General features: G+C 44.0%; 1 protein-coding gene and 1 pseudogene across 1 annotated transcript; both read left to right on the plus strand.

The window, feature by feature from the left end:
• The first annotated feature begins 330 nt into the window (after positions 1–330).
• On the plus strand, positions 331–27948 carry GOT2 (glutamic-oxaloacetic transaminase 2). The gene is made up of 10 exons (XM_025889127.2): positions 331–541; positions 13672–13828; positions 15665–15793; positions 18300–18359; positions 18859–19020; positions 19254–19358; positions 21085–21235; positions 21925–22090; positions 26010–26160; positions 26721–27948. Exons 1-10 carry the CDS (start codon positions 453–455, stop codon positions 26841–26843), a joined length of 1293 nt encoding a protein of 430 aa, XP_025744912.1. The 5' UTR covers positions 331–452; the 3' UTR covers positions 26844–27948.
• Positions 10937–11845, plus strand: LOC112837103 (ORM1-like protein 2 pseudogene; annotated as a pseudogene).
• Positions 27949–27951: the final 3 nt, after the last annotated feature.

Consider the following 27951-nt stretch of genomic DNA (forward strand, 5'->3'; position numbering starts at 1 on the left):
AGGTGATTTGCCCTTAGGGAAATATCCAGCTAAAGATTGAAGACCCGCAACCTTGGTTACTGGCTGTAAAGCAGGAGGCAAATTACTTAGGCTACATCAGCCTACATTTTCCCAGCTTTCAAACTGGCACGATAGCAGCTCTACTGTCGGGTCCGTCGTGATTAAACGAAAGCTTTTCAGGCACTGCGAACCGCAGTAAACGGCGCGGTCACCATGCTCCGGGACCACGTGGTCCCGGGAGTGCCAACTCCGCGGCGAGCCCACACACACCGCTCGGTGCGGGAGGCCTCGCCAGGGTGCGCTGTGACGACGCTCGGGCCGGCGGGCGGCCGCTCTAGCCGCCCCGGAGAAGTTGCTGTCCTTACCTTCAGCCGGAGCCCGCGCCTCTGTGTCTACGCCCGCTGGCCCTGCGCTCCGTCCTGTAGCGACCCACTGCCTTCTTGCCGCCCACCATGGCCCTGCTGCACTCCGGCCGCGTCCTGTCCGGGGTCGCCGCCGCTTTCCACCCGGGCCTCGCTGCTGCGGCTTCTGCCAGAGCCAGGTAAGCAGGGGAGACCGAGACGGAACTGGGGACAACAGGCCTGCCCAGCCGGGCTGCGGACACCCCAGGACATCTCCCCGCCGCCCCTCAAGCACAAGCGCGAGCACCACACACACACTTTCTCTGACACCCCCTCGGCTTCACTGGGGGCTGATAATTGAGCGTCGGCGCCTCAAAGTGACCGTCGGGGTCCTACATCCCTCCCCTCCCTTGCCCCAGGACCGTAGGAGAGCGCGCCAACGCGTTCCCCCGGGGTTAGGAAGTGTGGCCCTCTACGGCACCCGGACTCCCCCACTACGGGGGGGGGGTCACGCGACGTGGATTCGGCGCCGTGGGGGTGGGGGTGGGGTGGCGAGTGGAGAACACACGGAGCTGCGGTGCCGGCCGGCCTGGCGCCGATTGGCTGCGCCGCCGAAACTGCCTCGCGCCGATTGGCTGCGGCGCTGAGGGGCGCGGGTGCCCTTGATGGGCTACCCTGGGGCATGGCGGGGCTCACCTGTCCTGGCCTCCCTCCGCCCTGAGCAAGGTTGGCAAGGCCGCGGCGTGCTGCCGGTCGTGGGCGGAGGGGGGGGGCGGGTAGGAAGTACACGGCGGAAGGCTCCTGGGGCTCTGGCTTTCAGGCCCACCTTTCGTTTCTGCATCCCCTGACCTTGGTGTGTGGCATCCTCCCTCCCTTCCCCCCGCGCCCCGCCCATGTTACCGCCTGAGTCGCCGGTGACCCTGGGCCTCGTGGCCTTTGCATGGAGAAGGGTCAAGGTGTAGTTTACCTCCTTTTTGTTTGACTCTGGGGAAGTCGCCGTTCTTCCTCTCCCCCTCGCTCTGCACTCGTTTAGTGAACAGTTTGTCACCTCAGTTTCTCAGAGCCAGGTGCTAGACCAGATGCTAAATCTGAGGGAGAGACCGGTATCACTCAGAAAACTGACAAATATGGGGGACAAATACGGGTCGCCTGGGTGGCTCCGTCGTGAAGCGTCTGTCTTCGGCTCAGGTCATGGTCCCAGGGTCCTGGGATCGAGCCCCGCATCGGGCTCCCTGCTCCGCGGGAAGGCTGCTTCTTCTCCCTCTCCCACTCCCCCTGCTTGTGTTCCCTCTCTTGCTGTGTCTCTGTCAGATAAAATCTTTTTTAAAAAATGACAAATATGGGGGCGCCTGGGTGGCTCAGTTGGTTGGGCGACTGCCTTCGGCTCAGGTCATGATCCTGGAGTCCCGGGATCGAGTCCCGCATCGGGCTCCCTGCTCGGCGGGGAGTCGTCTTCTCCCTTTGACCCTCTTCTCTCTCGTGCTCTCTATCTCTCATTCTCTCTCTCAAATAAATAAAAAATCTTTAAAAAGAAAAATGACAAATATGTAATTTCACACTGTGCTGAGTGTTGCAATAAAAAAGTACCGAGTTTAAAACGAATTCGAAATTCCTTCCTGAGGACCTGAGCCGGACGATTAATTAACTCAGGAAGGCGATTTGGGACTGTATCCTTAAGTACCACCTAATGAGGAACCTAGTCTCCAACCCACCTCCAGCCAGAGTTGACTAAAGGAGCAAAGCCTTGGCCTGTTACCCGTCCGTGCCTTGATTGTTTCCATGTCATCTTCAAAGCCCGCAGAACAGTTTGTCCTTTATGCAGCCTCACACTGTTGGCAGTACAGTTTTGCTTGGGCTTTCACACTTTATCTCTCCCTGATTTAGCTCCTCCTTGGCCCCCTGTCAAGGTGTGCTCTTTAAGCCAGCCTATCTAGTGGACCAGAATTAGAGAGGGGTTATCATTTACGCAGCACATTTGAAGAAGAGAAAGCGGTGTCTAAAATTATGGGCAAGAGAAAGTCTTTCAACATTGTAGTGGTCTTAAAGTAATTATTGTTTTATAGATTTGGCTGGGTAGCCTAAAGCTTTACTTAAAGTGCTTGATGAAAATCCCAATGGGTGTGACCTTTTAGTCATTGAGTTTGAGTGGCTGACTCATTTTTCTTTTCTGTCTTTTCACAATGAGAATGTAAGTTCCATGACAGAATCCTTACCGACTTTGTTCATTGATGTAAAGTCTTAAAATACTTGAGCATCTGCAGCTGAAAAGGTGTTGCTCAGGTTTAAACAATGATACATGATTGAGTGATAAAGCCAGATGCCGTATCTAGCCTGGGCTGGTAACTGTTCAGGTGACAAGGAAGTGAGAACCTTCACTGCTGCCACTGTAGAAGTGATCAAAATCCAAAGGGAAAACGTTTAAAATAAACTCAACTAATTGAAGTTTCTTTTTTTTTTAAACATCTCATTTTAATACAATTCAACCTTGGCAGTCAGTATTCTGAAGAACTGAGGATTTATCCTATGAAATACTTAATTGGTGTTGGGTCATTTAAATGGAACTCTAAGTTCAAATGTTTCATTAAGCTGCATTTTTTAAACAGAAAGCACTCAACATTTAACCTTGTCTTGTTGACTGTGCTGTGAAAACATAGTGACATGAAATCAAGCTTAGTCCCAGGTCAATGAAGAAAGGAAAATATGCTAATGTATTTTGATTTATAATGATCTGTTCTTAATTATCCTGATTTAATTTTTAGTGAAATAACTGAAGGAGAACATGATACCCTTTAGTAAGTCAGCGTGCACTCTCTCTCTCTCTCAAATAAATAAAAATCTTAAAAAGGGGGTATACTCCTGGGTGCCTCGGTTGAGCATTTTACTTTTGTTTTCAAGTCAGGTCTTAATCTCAGGGTCATGGGATTGAACCCCAAGTTGGGCTCTGCGCTCAGTGGAGGGTCTGCTTAAAGATTCTCTCCCCCTGCCTCTCCACTCGCACACATGTGCTCTTCTCTCTCTCAAATAAATAAATCTTAAAAAAAAAAAAAAGGCAGTGTGCATAGTGGCATAATAACCAGTATTGGAAGATCAAAATTGTAGTACCATCTTTGCCATTTTTAGTTCTGTGATCATGAGCAAATTCTCTTATTTTTAAAATAAGAATGTGAGGGAGGGGAGCCTGGGTGGCTTAGTCAGTTAAGCGTCTGCCTTCAGCTCAGGTTAGGATCCCAGGGTCCTGGGATTGAGCCCTGCATCGGGCTCCCCTCTCAGCAGGATGCCTGCTTCTCCCTCTGCCTCTCCCCCTGCTTGTGTTCCCTCTCTCACTGTGTCTCTGTCAAATAAATAAATAAAATCTTTTAAAAAAATAAAAAAGGGAACGTGAGGGAAAGCATGTTTTTAAACTACAAAGCACCAGAGAGGTTCCCAAAAAAATTGCAAGGCATTTGAATTAGAAATGCTTATCTGGATAGTTTGTACCTAACATCTTTTGGTTTGTTAGTCAACATTGCTCAATGGCTGAGGCTTTGCACTCATGTCCAAAGTACATTAGTAGGAATCAGTTTGGAGGCCACAGGTTATTAGCATCAGTTTTGTCCCTAGAGCACTCTTGTTTTCATCCATTACTATCCCTTGAAAATATCATGGTTCTTATATTGTGGGCATAAAGTCTTTACCCTTTTAAGGAATGGAGTGATGAAGGGCACAGAGGTTCCAAACATGATTACTAGTGTAGAACTAATTGAATTGAGTATCCCTGCTCCTATATTTAAAGATTCAATATTATGAAATTGCTTTTGGAATTCTTTTTTTTTTTTAAGTTTTTATTTATTTGACAGAGAGAGACACAGCGAGAGAGGGAACACAAGTAAGGGGAGTGGGAGAAGGAGAGGGAGAAGCAGGCTTCCCGCCGAGCAGGGAGCCCGATGCGGGGCTCGATGCCAGGACCCTGGGATCATGACCTGAGCTGAAGGCAAACGCTTAACGACTGAGCCACCCAGGCGCCCCTGCTTTTAGAATTCTTAAAATATACCACTCTTGATCAGATCTCTGCCAAAAGACTCAAGACCATGGTTTCTGAGAAAATCTCTGTGCTCGATAAACTTTTGAAAGAACTGGATGAATAAGTGCTTTTCACACCGTTTAGTAAGAATGGTGCCTCCTGGGGCGCCTGAGTGGCTCAGTCGTTGAGCGGCTGCCTTCGGCTTGGGTCATGATCCCAGGGTCCTGGGATCGAGCCCCACATCGGGCTCCCTGCTCGGTGGGAAGCCTGCTTCTCCCTCTCCCACTCCCCCTGCTTGTGTTCCCGCTCTCGCTATGTCTCTCACTGTCAAATAAATAAATAAAAATCTTAAAAAAAAAAATAAAGATTCCTATTAAAAAAAAAAAAAAGAAAGAATGGTGCCTTCTGTCCTGTGGCTTGGGGCCACAGTCCTGTCGTTGTTGATTAAAGGCCTTAGAGACAGAGATACCTTTTTCAAAATGAAAATTGCTTACTGGAAGTTTTCTATGATATGTCATTGACATTCAAAGTATTCCTTTCACTCATCACTTAATGACAGTGATGTATAGAGGCAGGTGGCTACATGTCTTCAGGGTCTGAATTGTGGGTAGGAAATAAAGGAAGCTTTCTTTAGGCCCAAGTCAGAAGTTGCTTCAAGGTATCTGTTTCATACTGTTGCTTAGACACTGGAACAACTAAGCAGCCTACATCAATGAAAAAAAGGGGGATTTTGAGTCCTGGCAATAGAACTAGTGAGGGGAAAGGATGGTATACTGTTTCCCAAAGCTGTAGAAAAACTAAATAGAAATAATTGAAAAGCAAGAAAGACCTGTATTTGGTCATAAAGTTATGACCATATGCTAAATAAAAATATTTGAATTATCTACATACTTGCCTCACCACACACCATGCTAGTGGCATGGTAGTTATAATTGAAAGCACAGAAGTAATATAGTAGCAATGATACCCGCTAACAGCAAGCACTCCCTCTGTTCCAGGCTCAGAGTTTTATATTTAATAACTCCTTTCATCCTTCTAACAACCCTGTACAATCGGGACTGTTATGCTCTCATCTTACAATAAGGAAAGTTGAGATTTAGAACTTAATTGGCTTGCCTGTGCTCACCCAAGCTGGTAGGCAGCTGAGGTGTTATTTGAATCCATGCAGTTTGCCCAGTACTGACATTATCTAAGGCAAGTGAATAAAAGCCTAGGAAATCCAAAAATGGAATAATCTACCCTTCAATAACAGAATTAACTGTACATAACAATTATAGCAACTAATACTAAGGCAGTTTTCAACATGTCAGAAGAGCATAAATTTAACTCTGTAATGCTGTGCTGAGCCATCTATTGTGCCTCATGGAGGAGTGAGGTGTACAAGTGCTGACTGGACACTGACAAGTTCAACAAGAGAACCATTTTCGAGAATGAAATTCTCACTGAGCTTGTCAGCCTGGTGAGCACAGAGAACTCTCACTGTGCTGTGCTAAAACGTTTGATTGGTTGAGATTGGATAAATGATTACTAAGAGAACATGAGCTAGTTCCCTGGGTAATTTGGAACCTTGCTTCCCTAGCTTCCACCTGCCATTGCAACACCACCACTCCCCAAGCTCTTTTTCACCTTCAGCCTTTATTCTTATGCCTCTGCTAGGAATGCCTTTTTCCTCCTGTCATCCCTAGCACTCACCTCATATGTCACCTCCTCCCGGAAGCCTCCCTAATCCTATTCTTTCTCCCCCTTCCCCAGGTTATTAGGTCCTGTCCTCAAGGCTCTGAAAAATAATATTCTGTGCTCTGAGCCTGTCTTTTTCACTGTACATCATCCCCCCACCCCAGCCTGCATTGTTTAGAACTCCCTACGGGGTCACCCCCCTGGGCTAATGTGGTAGTCAGGGGTTGTTTTACTCTTCTTTATATTCCCAGCTCTTAGCACAGAGCATTCTCAATGACTGATTTAGGAGATCATAAAGACTTTGTTTTCTGGGGCCACTGGGTGGCTCAGATGGTTAAGCGTCTGCCTTCAGCTCAGGTCATGATCCCAGGGTCTTGGGATCGAGCCCCACATCGGGCTCCCTGCTCAGCGGGAAGCCTGCTTCTCCCTCTCCTGCTGCTGCTTCTTCCCCTGCTTGTACACACTCTCTCTCTGTCAAAAATAAATCTTGGGCACCTGGGTGGCTCAGTCGTTAAGCGTCTGCCTTCGGCTCAGGTCATGATCCCAGGGTCCTGGGATTGAACTCCGCATGGGGCTCCTGCTCCGCGGGAAGCCTGCTTCTCCCTCTCCCACTCCCCCTGCTTGTGTTCCCTCTCTAGCTGTGTCTCTCTGTCAGATAAATAAAATTTAAAAAAAAATTTTAATTAAATCTTTAAAAAAAGACTTTGTTTTTTATAATATGAAACTGTAAAAAGCTTTTTGCTTATTTGCCCTGAAGAAAAAGGGTAGAATAATCTTTTTCTCAGAACAGTAATTTACCATGAGGTAAAACCTCAGTTTTGATACATTAATGCATCCTGCTGCCAAGAGAGTGTTTATTGGAAACATGGATGGTGCTCCTTGGGTGCCCTCTTAGAAATCTCAAAGTAGTTTTAGGTGAAAGATTGCCTGAAAGTTTTATGTTTTCTATATTTAGGATTCAATTTGGGAAGGCTGAATCAAAAAAATTGTTAAATATTTGATCACTTGATTAAGATAAGATTGTGAGTGCCTGAGAATTAATCATTGTTTACCTATTTAATTAAAATGACAACATTAAAATTAAACATAACATGACTGTAAAGCCATTTCATATGTGAGGAACTATGTTTTGTGTTCTGTTTTTTAAGGAAAAAACAAGGTTTCAGACCCTTAACAAGTTTTAAGAATAAAAAGGGATCCAGAGACCAAAATGTTTGAAGACCACTGCTTTAGGACAGCACAACTTTTTTCCTTGAAAAACAAAAACATATACAAAGTTGCATTTCTCTGTCATAGTTGATCCTAGTATATTCTCAACCACTCATTAATAATAACTTTTAACCAAAGTAACTTCCATTTCACAGACAAAACCGAGGGGAGGGCACTGATGTCACTCCTACATAAGCATTTTAGCAGACTAGTGGATGCACGTGGTTCACCTTCTACAGCCACACATATATCCCTTTTATACTTCATTTATATATATGTACTTTCTTATTTCTTCCTTAAAATGACAACAAAGAACATGTTCACTAAAATGACCCAAAGCTCTGGACTTCTAGTTTCTAGAACTGTGAGAAAATAAATTTGTTGTTTACCCCCCCAAAAAAATTTTTAATTAATAAAATGACCCAAAGCTGTAACCTCTCTAGCACATATAAAAATAGGAAATAAAAGTATATAAAAATTATGCTTAGTAATCAATGTGTCTGTATCCTGTCTTAGAAATTATGTAGGTATCCAATAATTAAGTAACCCATTAACTCATAATTATGTTAGTCCTAGATTTTAAGTTACTTAAAGACCTTAGAAATTATCTTTAAGTGGACATATTACAAAATAAAATTACTCTTCTCCTAACCACCGTTAACTCCAGTCTAATGAGAAGAATATCAAAGTCCAGTAGAGGGATATCCTGCAGTATGCCTGACCATTACTCCCCAAAACTGTCAAAGTGATCAAAAACAAGGAATATCTGAAACTGCCACCACCAAGAGCAGCCCAAGGAAACATGACAAGTAAATGCAATATGATATCTGGGTAGGCCTTTAGAACGGAAATAGGACATTGGGTGAAAACTAAAGAAATCTGAATAAATTGTGTATTTAATAATGTGTCAGTATTGGTTCATTAATTGTAACAAATGTACTCTACTAATATAAAGTGTTAATAATAAGAGGAAACTTCAGGGGCAGCTGTTGGGAACTCTGTACTAGCTGCTCAATTTTCTGTAAATCTAAAACTGTTCTGTGGGATGCCTGGCTGGCTCAGTCGGTTAAGCATCTGACTTCAGCTTAGGTCATGATCATCCCAGGTTCTTGGGACTGAGCCCCACATCAGGCTCTCTCCTTAGCAGGGAATATGCTTCTCCCTCTCCCTCTCTCACTCTCACTGTCAAATAAATAAAATCTTTTTTAAAAACTAAAAAAAAATAAAACTACTCTAAAAAATTTAACCTACTGGGGTGCCTGGGTGGCTCAATCTAAGGTTAAGCTTCCAACTCTTGGTTTCAGCTCAGGTGTTGATCTCAGGGTGGTGAGTTAAGGCCCAGGTGGGGTTCCATGCTGGGGGTGCAGTCCATGAATGAATGAATGAATCTAATAAAAGAGAAAAAATAGGGGCGCCTGGGTGGCTCAGTCGGTTAAGCATTTGCCTTTGGCTCAGGTCATGATCTCAGGGTCCTGAGATAAAAGCCCCATGTCTGGCTCCCTGCTCAGCAGGGAGTCTGCTTCTCCCTCTGCCCCTACCCCCACTTGTGCTCTCTCTCTCCCTCTCTCTCCTCAAATAAATAAAATCTTTTTAAAAAGGGGGGGGCACCTGGGTGGCTCAGTTGGTTAAGTGTTTGCCTTCGGCTCGGGTCTTGATCTCAGAGTCCTGGGGTAGAGCCCCCACATCGGGTTCCCTGCCCAGCAGAGAGTCTGCTTCGCTCTCCCTCTGCTCTTCTCCCCACTCATGCACGCTCTCTCTCCCACTCTCTCCCTCTCTCTTTCTCTCTCAAATAAATAAATAAAATCTTAAAAATAAATACATCTTTAAAAAGAGAAAAAATATGATTTTTATTTTTTTAATTCAAGTATAATTAACATACAGTTTTATATTAGTTTCAGGTGTGCAGTATAAGGATTCAGCAATTCTGCACGTAACTCAGTGGTCATCAAGATGTGTGTGCTCTTATTCCCCTCCACCTATTTCACTCATCTCCTGCATCCACCCACCCACCTCCCCTCTGGAAACCACCAGTTCTTTATATTTAAGAGTCTGGTTTTTTGTCTCTTTTCTTCTTTGCTCATTTGTTTTGTTCATAAATTCCGCATGTGAGTGAGATCATATGGTACTTGTCTTTCTGTGACTGACTTATTTCACTTAGTATTATACTGTCTGAATCCATCCATGTTGTTGCAGATGACAAGATTTCATTCTTTTTGTGGCTTAATAATATTCCATTCTACCACATCTTCTCTATCCATTCATCTATGGATGGATACTCGGGCTGCTTCCTTCCATATCTTAGTTATTATAGATAACGCTGCAGTTCACATATGGTGACATACATCTTTTCGAATTTTGTTATATTTGGAGTAGATAACTAGTAGTGGAGTTGCTGGATCATATGGTGATTCTATTTTTAATCTTTTTTTTAACTTTTTTCTTTTTCTTTTGTAACTAATCTCGACACCCAGTGTAGGGCTCAGACTCACGACCCTGAGATCAAGAGGTGCACGCTCTGCTGACTGAGCCAGCCAGGCGCCCTCTATTTTTAATTTTTTTGAGGAACCACCATACTCTTTTCCACAGTGGCTGCTACACCTTGGATTCCCACCAGCGGTGCACGAGGTTCCTTTTTCTCCACAAGCCAATGCTTGTTTCTTGTGTCTTTGATTTTAGCCATTCTGACAAGTGTGAGGTGAAAATATGCCACAGTAATGATTAGTTGAACACAAACTTACATTTTTCATAATTTTAAACATTATATAGGAATAATGTTAGCTTATAGTATCAGTAAACTAGTATAAGTTTAGGAAAAACAAAGCCACAGAATAAAATGTATACTTGTATCATACTTAATATGAATAAATAAAAGACATAACTATTTTTATTAAATCAGTTCAACTGATCTCAAAGGTTTATATCACTGTGAACTTGAATTTTTTAAACATTTGAGTTAGTTTCTTTAAGAAAAAACTTTGTCTAGCATATTTAAAGTACTAGAAATTCAGTCTTTATAACACAATCAGAACAGAGCACCTTTGAGATTTTTTTTTTAAGTGGAGCCCAACACAGGGCTTGAACTCACAACCCTCAGATCAAGACCTGAGCTGAAATCAAAAGTCAGGCGCTTAAGGAACTGAGCCACCCAGGAGCCCCAAGATTTTTATAATCTCAATTTATCAGTACCCTACAGAGCTGGAAAACATTTCACATTCAGACACTGAGAGGTAAAACAAAAAAAGCCTTTCTAAATTACTGACACATAGAGATCTTATAGCTCTTTTTTTTTTTTTAAGATTTTATTTATTTGGCAGAGAGAGGCAGCAAGAGAGGGAACACAAGCAGGGGGAGTGTGAGAGGGAGAAACAGGCTTCCCACTGAGCAGAGAGCCCAATGCGGGGCTCAATCCCAGGACCCTGGGGTCATGACCTGAGCCGAAGGCAGACGCTTAACTGACTGAGCCACACAGACGCCTCTCTTTTTTTTTAAGATTTTATTTATTTATTTGAGAGAGAGCATGAGAGGGAAGAGGGTCAGAGGGAGAAGCAGACTCCTGCCGAGCAGGAAGTCCGATGCGGGACTCCATCCCGGGACTCCAGGATCATGACCTGAGCCGAAGGCAGTCGCTTAACCAACTGAGCCACCCATGCACCCATCAGGCACCCCTCTTATAGCTCTTTAGGTTTACAACTTCAGCCACGGGCCAAGAATAAATACAAAAACCTCACAGTTCTGATTTAAGAAAAAAGCTGCAAGATTTTTTTTTTAAGATTTTATTAAGTAATCTCTGTACCCATCGTGAGGCTCAAACCCACAACCCCAAGATCAAGAGTTGCATGCTCCACCAGCTGAGCCAGCCGGGCACCCCAGAACTGCAAAATTCTTGATTTAAGCTTCAAATAAACAAAGTCAAACAAACAACAAACCAAATTATGTGTCATCACTCACCCAACAGAGAATAGATCTCTGCTACGCATTTTCAGAGATAACTGAATGGTCAGATCATAAAACCAGATTCACAATCATTGCTGCTGATGAGGACTAGCTTACTGGCCACAGGTAAACCAGAGACCAAACCCCAAATCAATAGCAGGTAGGGAACAAACCAGAAAAACAGTTTTTGCCTTGGGCTGCTTCCTGGAGACCACAGGTGTGGAAGGGAGTGCCCTGCCTCCAGCTGGAAGGGCTTCTGAAGCTAGCAGGATGAATATGGGGGTGGTACACAGCAAAGTAAACCCCAACATTCAAGTGATGTAATAGGGCATCTGGCTGGCCTACATTGTCTTGGTAGGACTGCCACATGTTCTACTCAGCATCCCCTTCAGCATTCCTGTTGTCTGGACCCTGACCAACGTCATCCATAACTTGGCTATGTATGTCTTCTATACAGCGAAAGGGACACCCTTTGAGACCCCTCACCAAGGAAAGCCTAGCTACTGACACACTGGGAACAGATGGTCTATAGGCTCCAATGTAAATTTCTCAGCATTTCTCCTATTGTCCTCTACCTCCTGGCCAACTTCTACACATCATCTACACAGCCTCATTGCTTAGTGTACTGCTGCCAAAGTTACCCCAATTTCTTGGGGTTCGTGTCTTTGGCATCAACAAATCCTGAGGGATGGGCCTGGGGATAACACTGGACCGAAGGGCTGTGACATCCTTTCCATCTCCATATTGCCTTCTGTATCTTGAAAGCCTGAAAACTCTACAACTTTTCCCACCCTTTCTCTTCCCAAGGAAGAAAACATTGGAAAATGGGGCTCCCTGGGCCCAGCCCTGCTAAGAGCAGGTTTCTTTAAATCAGGAAAAGCAGGAAAGATAAGGGCCAAATCACTCTCCCCCCACAGTAAGAAGCCATATTTGGGCAGCTTGTTTGCTTATTAAGTTTTTCCAGATCTTCCACCCCCACCACCCTGCTGTGTATTTTCCTTATAATAAAGGTAATTTGAGGGGGCGCCTGGGTGGCTCAGTTGGGTGAAGCATCCAAGTCTTGATTTCGGCTCAGGTCATGATCTTGGTCATGAGATGGAGCCTGACATCAGGCTCGGTGCTGGACGTGAAGCTTAAGATTCTCTCCCTCTCCCTCTGCCCCTCCCCTACACCCCCCACACTCTCTCTCAAAAAAAATAATTTTTTTTCCAAAAAAAAAAGTTTTTTTAAGATGTTTTTATTTATTTGTCAGCGAGAGAGAGAGAGCACAAGCAGGGGGAGCTGTAGGCAGAGGGAAAAGCAGGCTCCCCGCTGAGCAAGGAGCCCGGACTCAATCCCAGGACCCTGGGATCATGACCTGAGCTGAAGGCAGATGCTTAACCGACTGAGCCATCCAGGCGTCCCAAAAAAATAAAGTTCTATTGCCTCTTGAGATTACCTCAGGACACCAAGGAAAGATGAGGTGTACTTCCCTAGCAACATAGTTCACCTGACCCAGGTGGATGACCCCCTTCCCGCAAGACTGTTAAGGGATAATTTTTTTTAAACATTTTTTATTTAAATTCAAATAATTAACATATAATGTATTATTAGTTTCAGAGATACAGGCCTATGATTCATCAGTCTTATATAACACCCAGTGTTCATCACATCATGTGCCCTCCTTAATGTCCATCACCCAATTACCCCATCCCTCCACCCCCCTCCCCAAGGGATAATTTTTTAAGGCAAAATCATGACTCATATATATATAGAATAATGAACATTGTCCAGCATTTTAACTTGGTAAGTAGTGAGGAAATCAATAGGATGTTATAAGTAGTTCTTGTTGATTTTTAATTCCTAAATACCTCGAAATTCTGTCTTTCTCTCTACCCTTACTGCCTCATCCTGGTTTAGGCCCTGATCCCTTTATCTCTTTTGCTAATTAATGAACCAGTGATCCTTCTGCATCTACTCTTGGCACTCTGCATTCAGTACCCCACCTTGTGACCAGATGGGCTCCAAAAATCCAAGGCTATTCATGTCACTCCCCTTACCTAATCAACCAGCCTCCCCCTGCCCCCCAAAAAACTTTAATGACTCTACATGTTCTCACTATCCAAGATGGGACACAGGAACCTGTGTTTTTAACAAGTTCTCCAAATGCTACCCTTTAACAAGTTTAAGAACAGGATAAAACCCAAGCGCCTTGGTGGGAGGGGGGTCACATAATACTCTTGCAGTGGTCCTTGCTTGCTTCTCTTGCGTCATCTTTTACCACTCTCAGTTTCTCACAGACAAATTACATGAAATAGTCTTCGCCTGGGAATTTAGATCAGGTTTGGACTGTGAAAGCCTACATATGCACCCTGTCTCCTCCCCGGATGATTGGGGTATCCCCCTTCTCCTCATTGCATTTGCACTAAAACCTTTGGTCTTCTGCCCTCCTCTGTGAAGTGCTTTGGCAGATTTGAGATGTCTCTGGCCATGGAAATCCAGCTACTGTGACTGATTTATTTCTCATTCCAGCTCCTGGTGGACCCATGTGGAAATGGGGCCTCCAGATCCCATCCTGGGAGTCACAGAAGCCTTTAAGAGAGACACCAACAGCAAAAAGATGAATCTGGGAGTTGGTGCCTACCGGGATGATAATGGAAAGCCTTATGTGCTCCCTAGTGTCCGGAAGGTGAGTTTGCCATCTTTCTCCTGCCTTCTTGGGATAAATAAACTGAAGAGAGCTCCTGGAGAGTGGCAGAAAAAGTGCCAGGCTGGGAGTTAGGAGACCTGGCTTCTAGTTCTGGCACCAACTGCTTGAATCACTTGTAAAAGTGAACTCTGTGGTCTTTTTCAAGTTTGAACTTCTGTGGGCGCCTGGGTGGCTCAGTCATTAAGCATCTGCCTTCAGCTCAGGTCATGATCCCAGGGTCCTGGGATCGAGTCCCGCATCGCGCTCCCTGCTCAGCGGGAAACCTGCTTCTCCCTCTCCCATTCCTCCTGCTTGTGGTCCCTCTCTCTCTGTTGAAAAATAAATAAAAATCTTTAAAAAAAAAAAAAAGATTGAACTTCTGTGATTATCTATAAAGCAGGCATAGTGTCATGTTTAATCCTGAGGGTGCACAAAAGGACCAAAAATTTAAACATTTCCTCTTGGTTATAAGAATAGCCCTTTGTGGATGAGGGTTACTGCCATTATTTTCCATTTCTCTCATGTTGATTGCCTTAATAAGCTCTCCTACACAGGCATGTTCTGTCCCTTCTTCATACTGAACTATAGAATAATTCGCTTTATTTTTGTTGTATTTTTATTACTAGTCTTTCTGTTGGTTATCACTATAACTTCAAATAGTTAATCCCCTTAGAACAGTTTTTTAAAAGAAAGAATGTGTTTCCTTTCCATCTGCACCTCCTCTGCTGATATATGAATGCTTCTTTGTCACTTCCAAAATTGGGGTGGTGATGCTTCATTCCTCCATAGAGCAGAACTGGGCACAGTGAGTGCAAGTTACAGAGGAGTACTTCCAGGTGAGGGTACGGCACTCTGGAATCATCTGAGCTGCATCACCCTGCAGCCCGCTGGCTCAGGCCTCATGAGCCACTGAAGTAAGAACATGGGCTGAATGAACCCCTGAAAGAAGTGGGAGTGTGGGTTAAGGGTCATCTCTAGAACTCTCTGAGTAGAAAAAAAGGGCTCGAGAAACCATTGTGATGAGAAGACTTATTGAAAACTGCTGGCTGCTGGGTCTCAGGTCATGCAGGGATTGCTTTGGTCTCAGTCAGTTTAAAGTATTCAGCAAGTATTAGCTATTTTGTAACCTGGAATACCACCACACGCTTCTGTACATTCCTTCTTCAGGTCTTCAGCTAGTCGTAAGAGTTCTAGCAACTGTTGTTCCCCATTCAGCAGTTGAAGAAACGGGGGCTCAGGAAGGTTACTAAGTTGCTCAGGGTCACACGGCTAGTAAGGGACAGTCTCACCTCTGTCTCCAAAGCACGAAGAGATGTGGCTGCTACTATGAACTCTTTGAAGTTCTTAGACTGGCATTATACCTTGAAATACTTTTTTATGTATTCAGTTTTATTTTATCATCTTATATCTCTTTTAAGTGTTGTTCGTAAACCTTGTTCCTGTGCATTCCAAGAATGTCGTATTTTAAATATTAACCAAGAAAACATTGTGTGCCCATCCATATAAAACCTAACTGTAAAAAAACAATAAAATAATTTTAAAAATTCAAATATTTCTGTTCTATGGTATAAAATACCAACTCTTTTTTACTGTAGGTTTCTTTTTTTTTCTGGTATGTATTTTCACGTTTTTATTTAAATTCCAGTTAACATACAGTGTCATATTAGTTTCAGGTGTAGCACTAACCCTTTTTCTTGGACAGTATTTCCAAATAAAAACGAGGCTTTACTTCCTTTGTGTTTAATATATAAACTGAATTTATAAAACATTAAATACTAATCATAGTAATTCCAGGTGAGGAGAAGAAACTAAACAGATACCTTTTCTCTTGTCTAGGCAGAGGCCCAGATTGCTGCAAAAAATTTGGACAAAGAGTACCTGCCCATCGCGGGACTTGCTGACTTTTGTAAGGCATCTGCAGAGCTAGCCCTGGGTGAGGACAACGAAGTGTTGAAAAGTAGCCGGGTAAGCAGAGCACGCTCCATACGGAGTCTGTTTTTAAAATTTAACAGTTTAGGGTGCCTGGGTGGCTCAGTTGGTTGAACGACTGCCTTCGGCTCGGGTCATGATCCCGGAGTCCTGGGATCGAGTCCCACGTCGGGCTCCCTGTTCAGCGGGGAGTCTGCTTTTCCCTCTGACCCTCTTCCCTCTCGTGCTCTCTGTCTCTCGTTTTGTTTCCCAAATAAATAAATAAAATCTTTAATAAAATAAAATAAAATTTAGCAGTTTAAACAAATTTGAAATAATTTAAATAAATAAAGATACGTCACTTTGTGTGTGATGATTATTTTGAGGTGACTGCACTATTTCTAATATCTCTTCTTTAGAAGTAAGCTGCACTTATTAAATAAAGGATTTCATGTAACACCCATTGTAAAAATGTAGCAGTAATCCTGAAAATGGAATAGTAATTTGACTGAAGAGTTGACACTGCTCTGTGTGCTTATGTTCATTTTATACTGAATATGCTTTAGAAATGCCAAACTAGGAGCGCCTGGGTGGCTCAGTCGGTTGGGTGTCTGCCTTCGGCTTGAGGCGTGGTCCTGGGGTCCTGGGATCGAGCCCCGCGTCGGGCTCCCTGCTCAGCGGGAAGCCTGCTTCTCCCTCCCCTCTGCCTCTTCCTCCTACTCGTGCTCTCCCTGTCTCTCTCAAATGAATAAATAGATCTTTAGAAAAAAGAAGAAGAAATGCCAAACTATGCCCAGTTTTAGGCCTATAATTAGCGGCTACCCTCATGTTCTCGGCTTCCAGCTTAGATGGAGGAAGGACATAGGCAGGGCTCTTGGGGCCAGGACCAGTCTGGCACTCCTCTGCTGCCCCTTCACGTCCAGTTTGCACATTAAAAGAGAATAGACCGTGCTCCCTTCTTGCTGCCTCCCTCGTCTCTCAGGTCCAGAGAGCATCGTGCAGCCACGAGGGAGAAGCACCCCGTCTCCTGGTGTCTCCTCCTTCCATCTCCCTGGGGGCCCTCTTATTGTAGAAGAAAGATGGCACTGGACACAGACTTTGCACAAGTAGATGGCTGTGTGCACTCACAGAGAATGCAGAGGCTCCACACTCAGAGTGGAAGAGGAGTAGCGCTGGGCGGGCAGGATGCTTCCAGGCCACGGAGCAGCCCGGTGACATGTGGCCTCGGGCACTATGGTTTACTGTCCTTTGAAACAAATATGTTTATTAATGGATACATTTGTATGTTTAAACATCTATTTTTCTGGGTAAGTCTGGAGAAAAACATACAAAGTAGCAGAACTAAGCCAACATTTCTCCCCTTCCTCCCCCAAGACCAGAATAAATACAGTTTATTGGTAAGGCTGGTCTAAGTCCACGTTAGTTCATTAACTCAAGAGAAGAGCATACAACCGCCACCACAGGGTGAGACAGTAGTGATCCTGATCCATGGTATGATTGATGTCCGAGCAATCAACCACCTGTTAACCCCTCATGGAAGCTTCCGTATTTTTCTGTAATTTTTGCTTACCTCTGTCTAGCTAAAATAACATCAGCTTGTCCATAAATTGCTGTGCCTTTGTGAATTATTAGTATTATCAGATCCACATTTAGGTTTGTTTGGTTTTTGTTTTGTTTTTTTAAGTAATCTCTTCACCCAACGTGGGGCCCGAACTCACAACCTCAGATCAAGAGCCCCATGCTCTACCGAGCCAGCCTGGTGCCCCCACAGTTAGGTTTTTATTTCTGTCACAGCAAAGTTTGCAGGGACAAACTTTGGTAAAGAGTTTGTTAGGTTCTCCCCATTTCTTCTACTGCCCTTCAGGGCAAAAAATAGGTTTATGTTTCAGAGAACCTTAAATATCTATGGTGCCTTAAAAAAAATCTGTGGTTTCTTATTCCTTAAAGTTGACTGATTCGAAGAAACAGATTTACCTTAGGCACCTTACTTTTACCCAAAAGATAAGTTTTCAGACTATGGAAACTCGCAGAATGGAACTTCTGAGCCTTTAAAATGTAGCGATCCTTATTATTCTAATAATAATAAGTTGACTTGCTTTTCAAGGAACTTTGATATTCAGAGACTCATTCAATTTTGTATAATTCTAGACTAATATTTTAATGTAGTGACTGTTCTTAGTGTCTTTTTTTCTCTGTATAAATCAGCTCTTTCTCATGTGGGGGAAGAGGTTGTGTCCTGAATGTTCCTCCTACAATATGGTATGATACTGATAACAAGCCATGAGGAGTTAGCTTCTCTGTCAGCAAAGGTGTGGGAAACTGAAGAGATGGCTCTTTTGAGAACTCACGAAGAGAGTCAGTCTGTCTCTTAGCAAATATGGAAGTGAAACAATAGTGCTGTTCTCTCGTTTCCAAATACCATTTGGAAGGTTGTCTTCAGCTTCTGAAGAAGGAAGGGGTCTGACTGTACAGAGCAGTGCCTCTGTGGGCTTGGCCTCAGTTCTGTTCATCATGGGCCTGCAGAGAGTGTCCCACCTCACTGACCGTGCTGTCTCTCCTGCAGTATGTCACCGTGCAGACCATTTCTGGAACTGGGGCCTTGAGGATTGGAGCCAGTTTTCTGGTGAGTCTGGAAACTCCTTCAGGAAGAAGATGTAAGTCAGTCTGTAAGTTGAGGATGGTGGGGTTTCCTATTGCATGTGTGTTTGCTGACTTCTCTCCACAAAGTTGGAAGAGTTCCTGTTCTCTGATAAATGGAGTTGGGGGTAAGAAAAATGAAAATACTTAGAAGAAATTACAAGGAAGATAGAATGATAATAATAATAAATCTAATTTATTGAGCACCTGTTACTACCAGCTTTTGCTTTAACTCATTTAATTCTTTCTCTTACCGCCATTTTACAAATGAAAGTGAGGCCCAGACAGGTCCTTGGCTACGCAGCGAATTTACCTGTCAGAGCTTACATTCCAACTCACACAGCCTTGCTGCTGCGTCGTTACTATCTCTCATAAAGATAAGCTGAGTTTCAATAAAGGAAAATGTCTTCCTCAGTAAAATATATCAGCTCTTTCCCCCCCCCTTCCTTCTTCACTTTTCCATTCCCTTTCATCCCATTTTTTAGCAAAGATTCTTTAAGTTCAGCCGAGATGTCTTTCTGCCCAAACCGTCCTGGGGAAATCACACACCAATCTTCAGGGATGCCGGTATGCAGCTGCATGGTTATCGCTACTATGAGCCCAAGACGTGTGGCTTTGACTTCACAGGTGCTGTGGAGGACATTTCGGTGAGTGTGACCTTCAGGTTAAGGGGGCGAAGGAACAAGAAGCAAACGCCTTGTGGAGATGTGATACCTCCCAGCTGGGCCGTAATATCTGACTTAAAATACTGGGGATGAACTAATTTCCAGATCTCAGGTTATCTTTGTTACCGACCCAAAATAGTGAGCCTGTGGCATTTCAGGTAAGTTATCACCTTCAGAGCTGCAAAGTCATCTATCTTTTGGTCATCTCTTTTTAGAAAATGCCACAGCAAAGCGTTCTTCTCCTGCATGCCTGTGCCCACAATCCCACGGGAGTAGACCCCCGTCCTGAGCAGTGGAAGGAAATAGCAACAGTGGTGAAGGTAAGGAGAGTGAGCTGACTGGCGACAGTTTGTGTTCAGTAACTGGCCATAGATGCTTAAACTGGGCAAGGTCTTAACAATGAGAATTAATTACCCTTGAGCCCATATTGTTAAGTTGTCAGGAAAGAGCTGCTTATTTGCGTAATTAGCAGTTTGGGATTGTTTTGTTTTTTAAGATTTTTGTTTAGGGCGCCTGGGTGGCTCAGATGGTTGGGCGTCTGCCTTCGGCTCAGGTCATGATCCCAGAGTCCTGGGATCGAGTCCCACATCGGGCTCCCTGCTTCTTGGGAGCCTGCTTCTCCCTCTGCCTCTGTCTCTCTCTCTCTCTCTCTCTCATGAATAAAAATATAAAATCTTAAAAAAAAAAAAAAGATTTTTGTTTGAGGGGGGAAGCACACGCACAAGCATACAAGTGAGGGGAGAGGCAGAGGAAGGGAAAGAGTCTCAAGCGGAGTCTGCTGAGTGCAGAACCCAATACGGGGCTCAGTCCCACAACCCCAACATCACAACTAGAGCCAAAATCAAGAGTCAGTCGCTTAACTGACTGAGCTGCCCAGGCGCCCTGCATAATTAGCAGTTCTTAAGTGATGGTACATGAGCAGCTTGAAAATAATTTCTGTTCTTCAGCCTGGATATAGGTCCTTGGTCCTTGGTCCTTGGTCCAAGATTCTGAGGAATCTTGGCATTGGCTAGCCTGTACAGTGGGCATCCACTGGCCCCAGGATGTCTCTTATTGGCACCTGGCCAGGATTACTTTTTCGTCCTTTATACACTTTGTCATGTCTCCTGTCCTGGCCTATTTCCTTAGCATGGCCATTATCATTCAAAGGGTCAGCTGTCAGAGAAGGCATTAGTCAAAATTTCAAGGGAGCAGGAGCGCCTGTCTGACTCGGTAAAGCATGTGACTCATGATCTCAGGGTTAGGAGTTCAAGCCCCACGTTGGAGGTAGAGTTTACTTAAAAAAAAAAAAAAAATTCCAACAGAGGAAAATATTCCTGTTGCCTTGTACCCCCATTTTCACTTCTTTTGATTTCCCTTTCTTTACATTCTATCAAACCTAAGGTGCAAACAATAAAACAGAGGGGAAAAAAAGAGAAAGAGCATTCAGAGAGCACTTTGAAGACAAGATCGTTCTCATGAGTCCTGGGTATGAGACTGCCAGAGTTACATTAGCCCCAGAAAAGACTGATGTTGGTCCTGTGTTGACTGGACCAGAGTAATTACCCAGACTCCTTTGGGCCTGAAAAGAGCTTCTTGTCTGATCAAGCAGCTTTCTGGGAAGATTGAAATTAAGAGTATCTTTTCGGGGCACCTGCGTGGCTCATTCGTTAAGCATCTGCCTTCGGCTCAGGTCATGATCCCAGGGTCCTGGGATCGAGCCCCGCATCTGGCTCCCTGCTCCGTGGGAAGCCTGCTTCTCCCTCTCCCACTCCCCCTGCTTGTGTTCCCTCTCTCGCTGTGTCTCTCTCTGTCAAATAAATAAATAAAATCTTTAAAAAAAAAAAAAGAGTATCTTTTCTTCTTGCGGGACCATATGCACCAAAGTAAAAAAATACATATGATGATGTCTTAACTCAAGGAAAATTAAACCTCTCCAAATTGCCACCGGGGGAGAAAACTGTTGACTCTATGTGAGGCAGACATGGTCCCAATAAGCACAGGCAAGCATGTAGGGCTTCTGGAGAGGGACTGCCTAAAGCTTTCCTCTTCTCTTTTCCTTCCCAGAAAAACAATCTCTTTGCATTCTTTGACATGGCCTACCAAGGCTTTGCCAGTGGTGATGGTAACAAGGATGCCTGGGCTGTACGCCACTTCATCGAACAGGGCATTAATGTTTGCCTCTGCCAATCCTATGCCAAGAACATGGGCTTATACGGTAAGCTAAAGGACCCAGTGCATGATGTGTGTGTGCTAATAAGATTGAAGAAGTTCTGGAAGAGGATGCCACAGAGATACCAATTGGGAGGGTGGGGTGTATGCTGTGTGTGTGTGTGTGTGTGTGTGTGTTACCCAGAGAAAAAAGACAGGTAACGTGGATTTTACTGATCTCAGTCACATCTTTCATGTCTCTGAACTCCTCCAACAGGGAAAACTAATGACTGCTTCTCTAAACAAGAAGTGACTGCTCCACAATCCCAAGAAGATGGATATAATAAAAAAAAAAAAAAAAAAAGACCTTTGAGTCCTCGAACTTCCTGTTTCTAGATTAACCATACTGGTTGTTGAAAGCTTTTAATTTTAACATATTTTTGTGGCACTTTTTTTTTTTTTAAGATTTTTAATTTATTTATTTGACAGAGACACAGCAAGAGAGGGAACACAAGCAGAGGGAGAGGGGGAGGGAGAAGCAGGCTTCCTGCCAAGCAGGGAGCCCGATGCAGGGCTCAATCCCAGGACCCTGGGATCGTGACCTGAGCTGAAGACAGACGCTTAACAACAGCCACCCAGGCACCCCCTTTTGTGGCACTTCTGATGGGAGCATAATATCTAGCAAATTGAATCATGATTTGCTTTAGCATGTTAGATTGGAAAACTGGAAGACGAGATCCGTGTGTGTCTTTCCAGGTGAGCGTGTGGGAGCCTTCACTGTGGTCTGCAAAGATGCTGATGAAGCCAAAAGGGTGGAGTCACAGTTGAAGATCTTGATCCGTCCCATGTATTCCAACCCTCCAGTCAATGGGGCCCGGATTGCCTCGACCATCCTAACCAGCCCTGACCTGCGAAAACAATGGTAAAAGCGCATTGCAGCTCCCCAGCCATCTGCCTTTCCCGCCACCGATCTTTCTGAGCTTGTTTATAATTGGCAAGTAGTGACATACAGTATCACCCAGCTTCCATATGTGGAAGGGGAGGAGGGGAGAGAGGAATGTGCATTTTGGTAGCCCTTTCAAATACTTGGAGACGAACATAATTCAGAAATGCAGGGGGTTTTTATTCCATTATCTCCATGCTAAGTAAAACCTCCCCTCTCCTCAACTGAGGTTCAAATTGAAGTAACTTACATAGGAAAACTTTTTTAAGAATATCATATTTTTGGTACTTATCCCAATAATAGCTACCACTGAATCACTATTCCTGCTTATTTTTTATTTTTATTAGCCTTACCATCTGAATCTCTTGGCACCTGTGCTCTAACTTAGTGTTACTCAGTCTCTTTGACCATAGTCCACAAAGACAGATATTTTGTATCATGACCCTGAACACACATTATCTATAAACATATATGCAACTGAAACTATTGTCAAAAACTCAATACTTAGGCTTCATGTATTCTCATATTTTCTAAATGTCAGTTGCATCCAACTACCTTGAGTATATGAGCTATTAACGGGTCATGCCGCACAATTTAGAAAACTTGCTCTAGATCAGAGATTGGCAAACTGTTCTATGGGTCAAACCTAGTCTGCCCCCTATTCTTATAAAGTTTTATTGGGACACAGCCACACCCATTTTTGATGAATTATGTTGTGGCTACTTTTGTGCCATACGGCAGATACTAGTAGTTGTGACAGAGAGCAAATGCCCTGCAAAACCTAACACATTTATAATTTAGCCCTTTATAAAAAGTTTGCCATGTTAACTGTACTGGAACTTAAAAAAAAGTTTTTAAATAAAAATTTAAAAATGAAAAGTTTGCCAACCCCTGCTCTATACAGTTCAGAATTACTAAAAAGCCAAGATGCCCATGAACAATGTGATTTGTCAGACAAGAGTTTATCTTTGTAGCTGGTTAATTGAGAGGCTAGATCCCTGAGTAGCTTCTCAGGGAGAAAAGCTAAATCTGTTGTCTGTTGTTTGCAAGGAACTTTATCTACAGCACCCCCCCAACTTATCACACGACTGCTATTCTTTCTACCTTAAATTACTCCTGTGAAACATTGAAGTAAGTCTAGTTCATGGTAGTTCTTTTTAGTTAAATATATCCATGCAAGGCTTACCAAAAAACTGACTACTTTTTAATTTATAATTTTTTCCGTTATAAAATTAATGTGTAAGTACATTTCAAAAAGTTTGGGAGAGGGGAAAAAACTAACTGTAAATCCAGTCATTATAACCCACCTTTTGTCTTTGTTTACTATTTTCCATCATGGTAACATACTATATACTTTATTCCTATATATGTATGTTGTAGGTCTGGTTTTGTTTTTATCTCTTAGCATTATACTAAGCTTTTTATTTATTTATTTTACTTCCTATTTGTAAGTGGTTTTTTTATATTTCCTAATGGTTACCAAGATATTTTTTTTAATGTGTGCACTTCAGTACACCTTTGAAGTCTGTCGTGTACAAAGATAGCAGAGGTACTGTGCTAGATGAATGAGGCATTTCTACTGGTGGAGAGTTTATAATCCGGTGAGAAAGGTACCCGTATGACATTGACACAAGAGACAATAAAGGTGGACCAAAGGAAGGGCTGTTGATTCTAGTGGGAAATAAAGGACGGTATAATGAAGACAGCAGCCTGTGAGCTGTGCCTTGAAGAGAGAAGAATGCCTTTCCCCCAAAGAGAATGAAGAGTAAAGGAGAACCGGACAGAGCTGTGAATGAGGACAGGCACAGGGGCACAATGTGCCTTCTCTAGGACGTGCTTCGAAAGTCCCAGATAGTTCTTGTGGCCTCGACTCTGAGTGGGAGGAGGTTAGAGAAGGCAGCAAAGCTGGGAAGTTGGAGCAGATGATGAAGCACCTTCACCAATATCTTGAGAAGTCAGAATTTCATTCTGTGGGCACCAAAGAGCGCAGAAGGGCTTTGCTGGAGTTGCCCTGGCAACTAGCTGTGGTCATAGCCTCCATGCTTTTAGGACCCCAGCCTGAAAGTAAATGGAGCTGAACAGATGGGACCATAGGAAATTTTTTTTTTTTTTAAGATTTTATTTATTTATTTGACAGCGAGAGAGTGAACACAAGCAGAGGTGTGGCAAAGGGAGAAGCAGGCTTCCCGGTAAGGAGGGAGCCCGATGACGGGGCTCAATCCTAGGACCCTGGGATCATGACCTGAGCCAAGGGCAGACGCTTAACGACTGAGCCACCCAGGTGCCCCGGGACCATAGGAAATTTAAAATCAAATGTCATCCCTAGAGGGGTCAGGAGCTCTAGCTCCAGCCAGGAATCACACTGCTAGTGAAGTGTTGCCAGTTTTTTCCAGAAAGGACAAATCCATGTTTTTATGTGCAAGTGCCCAATTTTAAATGTGTACCTGAGTCAAATAAAAATGACTAATTATGTTTGACTTCTAATTGCCAATTGTGACCCATTGTAACTGTGTATGATGACATCACAGATGGTTTAAGAACATGAACACATTAGAACAGGGAGGTAAACTATAAGTGTTTTTACATTTGTCTAGTTGGGCAAGAATTTTCCCTAGAGCCATAGGTACAGAATGGGAAGAGGAGATTCTTTTTTTTTTTTTTTTTAAGATTTTATTTATTTATCTGACAGCGAGAGAGGGAACACAAGCAGGGGGAGTGGGAGAGGGAGAAGCAGGCTTCCCGCTGAGCAGGGAGCCCAATGCGGGGCTCAATCCCAGGACTCTGGGATCGTGACCTGAGCCGAAGGCAGACACTTAACGACTGAGCCAACCAGGCGCCCCTGGGAAGAGGAGATTCTAAGGAAGGCAATGATTATGTCCAGAATCGAGTGAGTCATGTGTATCAGAGAACTGCCTTCAGCCACCAGATAGAACTGACCCTCTCTTCCTGGGGCTTTCAACGCAGCACTGTTCTGTTGGTTCTTACATTGTCCTGCCTTATTCCATAGTTCGTGGTTCACAGGTTTGTTCCTAGTGTCAGTTGTAAGATTTAAAGGCAAGGACCATGTCTGAACCCTCCCTTCTCACCTCCTAGCACATGGCTTGGCACATCATAGGTTCCCAATGCACTGTCTTAACTGCAAAAGCTGGAATGTGTATTCCTTCCATGTGAAAAATAAGGTCATAGTTTACTATTTAAAACACAGCTTTTGGGGTGCTTGGGTGGCTCAGTTGGTTAAGTGTCTGCCTTCAGCTCAGGTCATGATCCTGGGCTCCCAGGATTGAGCCCCACTTCGGGGCTCCTTCCCCCACTCATGCTTGCTCTCTCTCCCCCTCTCTCAAATAAAATAAAATATTTTAAAAATAAAACACAACTTTTGCTCCCTGCATAAAGGATGGAGAGCCTTAGACTTCCTAGATTTGAATCATTCATCCATCTTTTTTTTTTAATTTATTCATTTATTTGAGAGAGGGAGAGCATGGGGTCGAAGTAGGGCAGAGGGAGAGGGAGAATCCCAAGTGGTCTCCATGCTGAGCACAGAGCCCGACACAGGGCTCGATCCCACAACCCCAAGATCATGACCTGAGCTGAAATGAAGAATCGGATGCTTAACCAACTGAGCCACCCAGGTGCCTCCTCATCTTTCTTAATAACTCCGTTACGTTAATCATTAGGTGCCTAATCAAAATAGCGTTCTGATAGAAAACAATGCTGTAAAATAGCTTTTTACTTCCTGAACCAGTGACAGCATCTGACTTGGGCTAGGACAGAGAATTAAGGCACACTAAGGGAATACTCAAGGAAGGTAAAATTGCTGTGAGCTGCAGCTTATCTGTGGTGCTTGTCCAGAATTGAGCTGCATCCTGGGGGCTGTTTTTCACTGTTTTTTGTTTTACAGGTTGCAGGAAGTAAAAGGCATGGCCGACCGCATCATTAGCATGCGAACTCAGCTGGTCTCCAACCTCAAGAAGGAGGGCTCCTCCCACAACTGGCAGCACATCACTGACCAGATTGGCATGTTCTGTTTCACAGGACTAACACCTGAGCAGGTGAGTGGGCTCCCGATTTCTCCTCAGCTGACCAAATGATCAGTCCTCGTAAACTGGAATTCCTCACAGATCCCCTACCTATTCAGATTACCCTTAAACAGTCATTTTGGAGCCCTGTTAGGGAAAGAAAGAGGGTAGCATTCATTTTGTTTTGTTATTAGTTGTTTCCCTGTCTGTGTCCCCCATGAGGTTGCAAATCGCTGAAAAGCAGAGCGTGTTTTGGTCTTTCTTCAGACTCCTGCTGCTTCTCTGAAGAGATACCAGAACAAGCAGGAGCCTGAATACTGATAGGAGACATAAGCTGAGCTGTTCCACAGCTGGATTCTGGATCTGTTTTTTTCTACAAATGCTGGATCTAAGATTTGTTTTCACCTATTCACACCTCAGAATTCCTCATCCGACTTTAAGATGGTTTTTATCCTTCTCTCTATGCTAGCCCACCAAATTCTGGGAATAGAGTTTAAGCGAGAAAGTAGAGTTTCTGTTATTTTCCTGTTTTACCGCCTGGACTGGTCAAATCCCCCTGCCTAGAACACGTTCCTGTACTCCCCTCTCTGCAGGTTGAGAGGCTGACCAAGGAGTTCTCCATCTACATGACAAAGGATGGCCGCATCTCTGTGGCAGGGGTCACCTCTGGCAACGTGGGCTACCTTGCCCATGCCATTCACCAGGTCACCAAGTAATTTCCCTGGTGAGAGGAACCAGAGACAACCTTCCTGCCTATGGCCCCTGCTGTTGTGAGATTCACACGGAGAGAGAAGGAGGGTGGATGGTGGCGAGCAGGTCCTTTCTTTCAACCACAGTATGTAACACTCAACCACTGAATGTGTTTCATAGAAAAGAACATGTAGTGAAATAGGGCAGAGGCATCTGTGGCAGGTGTCTGAAACTGTGGCTCAAAACCAAACTCCTGCTCATCCTTTAACCTCAGCTATTCCAAAAGAGTTTACATGTACAAAAAAGACATAGCCCCAAAACCCTGTCGATCACGCCATTGCAATATTTCAGAAGCTTTAACTGCAGCACCTTATGGTGTTGGGGCATTTCTAGATCCAGCGTGAGAACAGCACCTGCAAGAGGTGTTGTGGGAAGAGCTCGTTCTAACAAGGCAGCCTTGTGTTTTGTCCTCCTACGATCAAGCAAGCTTATCAACAGACCTCGTTACAGAAATCATGTTTCGTGAAAACCAGCAAGTCTGCTGCCACTGCAGTGAGGAAAATAAAAAGATGCTGTTTCCTGTCTTAAGGGAAAAAAAGGTTCTTCTTTTCAATACTTTCAGGCATTTTAATGTTCCTCTCTTTTCCCTTATCATTGCTGTTCTTTTCCTTAGGCACAGAGATCTATAACTAGCCTACATTTTCATCCTGTGCTACTGCTTGATTGACCACCTGCCCCATGCTCTAGGCTTTCCTTATTTAAAGAACCAAGAAGATAATTTCCTGCTCCTCCCGTACCCTCACCTTTCTCATCAGAGAATAGCAGAGAGTAGGTAACGGCACTTGAGTTCAGCATCGTCTTCAGTGATTGATTGTCTGCTGTCGGGATGTCGCCTCTGCCCGGTTGGACCCGTTCATTCAGTCCGGTTGTGCGGTCTCTCATCTCACACCATGAGCAGGCGATGCAGGGCAGAACCAGGCAAGCGGACCTCTGCGCTTCGGTTTTAACCTCTGTGTGCTGCCAGCTGGGCTCAGGCTTCACCCTTTGGAAAGATAGCCACCATCTACTCCAATCATGTAGACTGCTTGGCTGCCTGGTTTCTCTGTTAAAATAAAGTTACCATAGACCCCACCA

The sequence above is a fragment of the Callorhinus ursinus genome, unplaced genomic scaffold, assembly GCF_003265705.2.
Source record: "Callorhinus ursinus isolate GAN/ISIS: 27379988/994484 unplaced genomic scaffold, GSC_fseal_2.0 scaffold37, whole genome shotgun sequence".
In the NCBI taxonomy this organism is placed as follows: domain Eukaryota; kingdom Metazoa; phylum Chordata; class Mammalia; order Carnivora; family Otariidae; genus Callorhinus; species Callorhinus ursinus.

What these genes read in the sequence shown, in the direction of transcription:
- GOT2 (XM_025889127.2), top strand. Translation starts at nt 453, where the DNA reads ATGGCCCTGCTGCACTCCGGCCGCGTCCTGTCCGGGGTCGCCGCCGCT. An exon ending in CAAGAACATGGGCTTATACG is followed by an intron (nt 21,236 to 21,924) that starts GTAAGCTAAAGG and finishes GTGTCTTTCCAG; the next exon opens with GTGAGCGTGTGGGAGCCTTC. An exon ending in CAGGACTAACACCTGAGCAG is followed by an intron (nt 26,161 to 26,720) that starts GTGAGTGGGCTC and finishes CCCTCTCTGCAG; the next exon opens with GTTGAGAGGCTGACCAAGGA.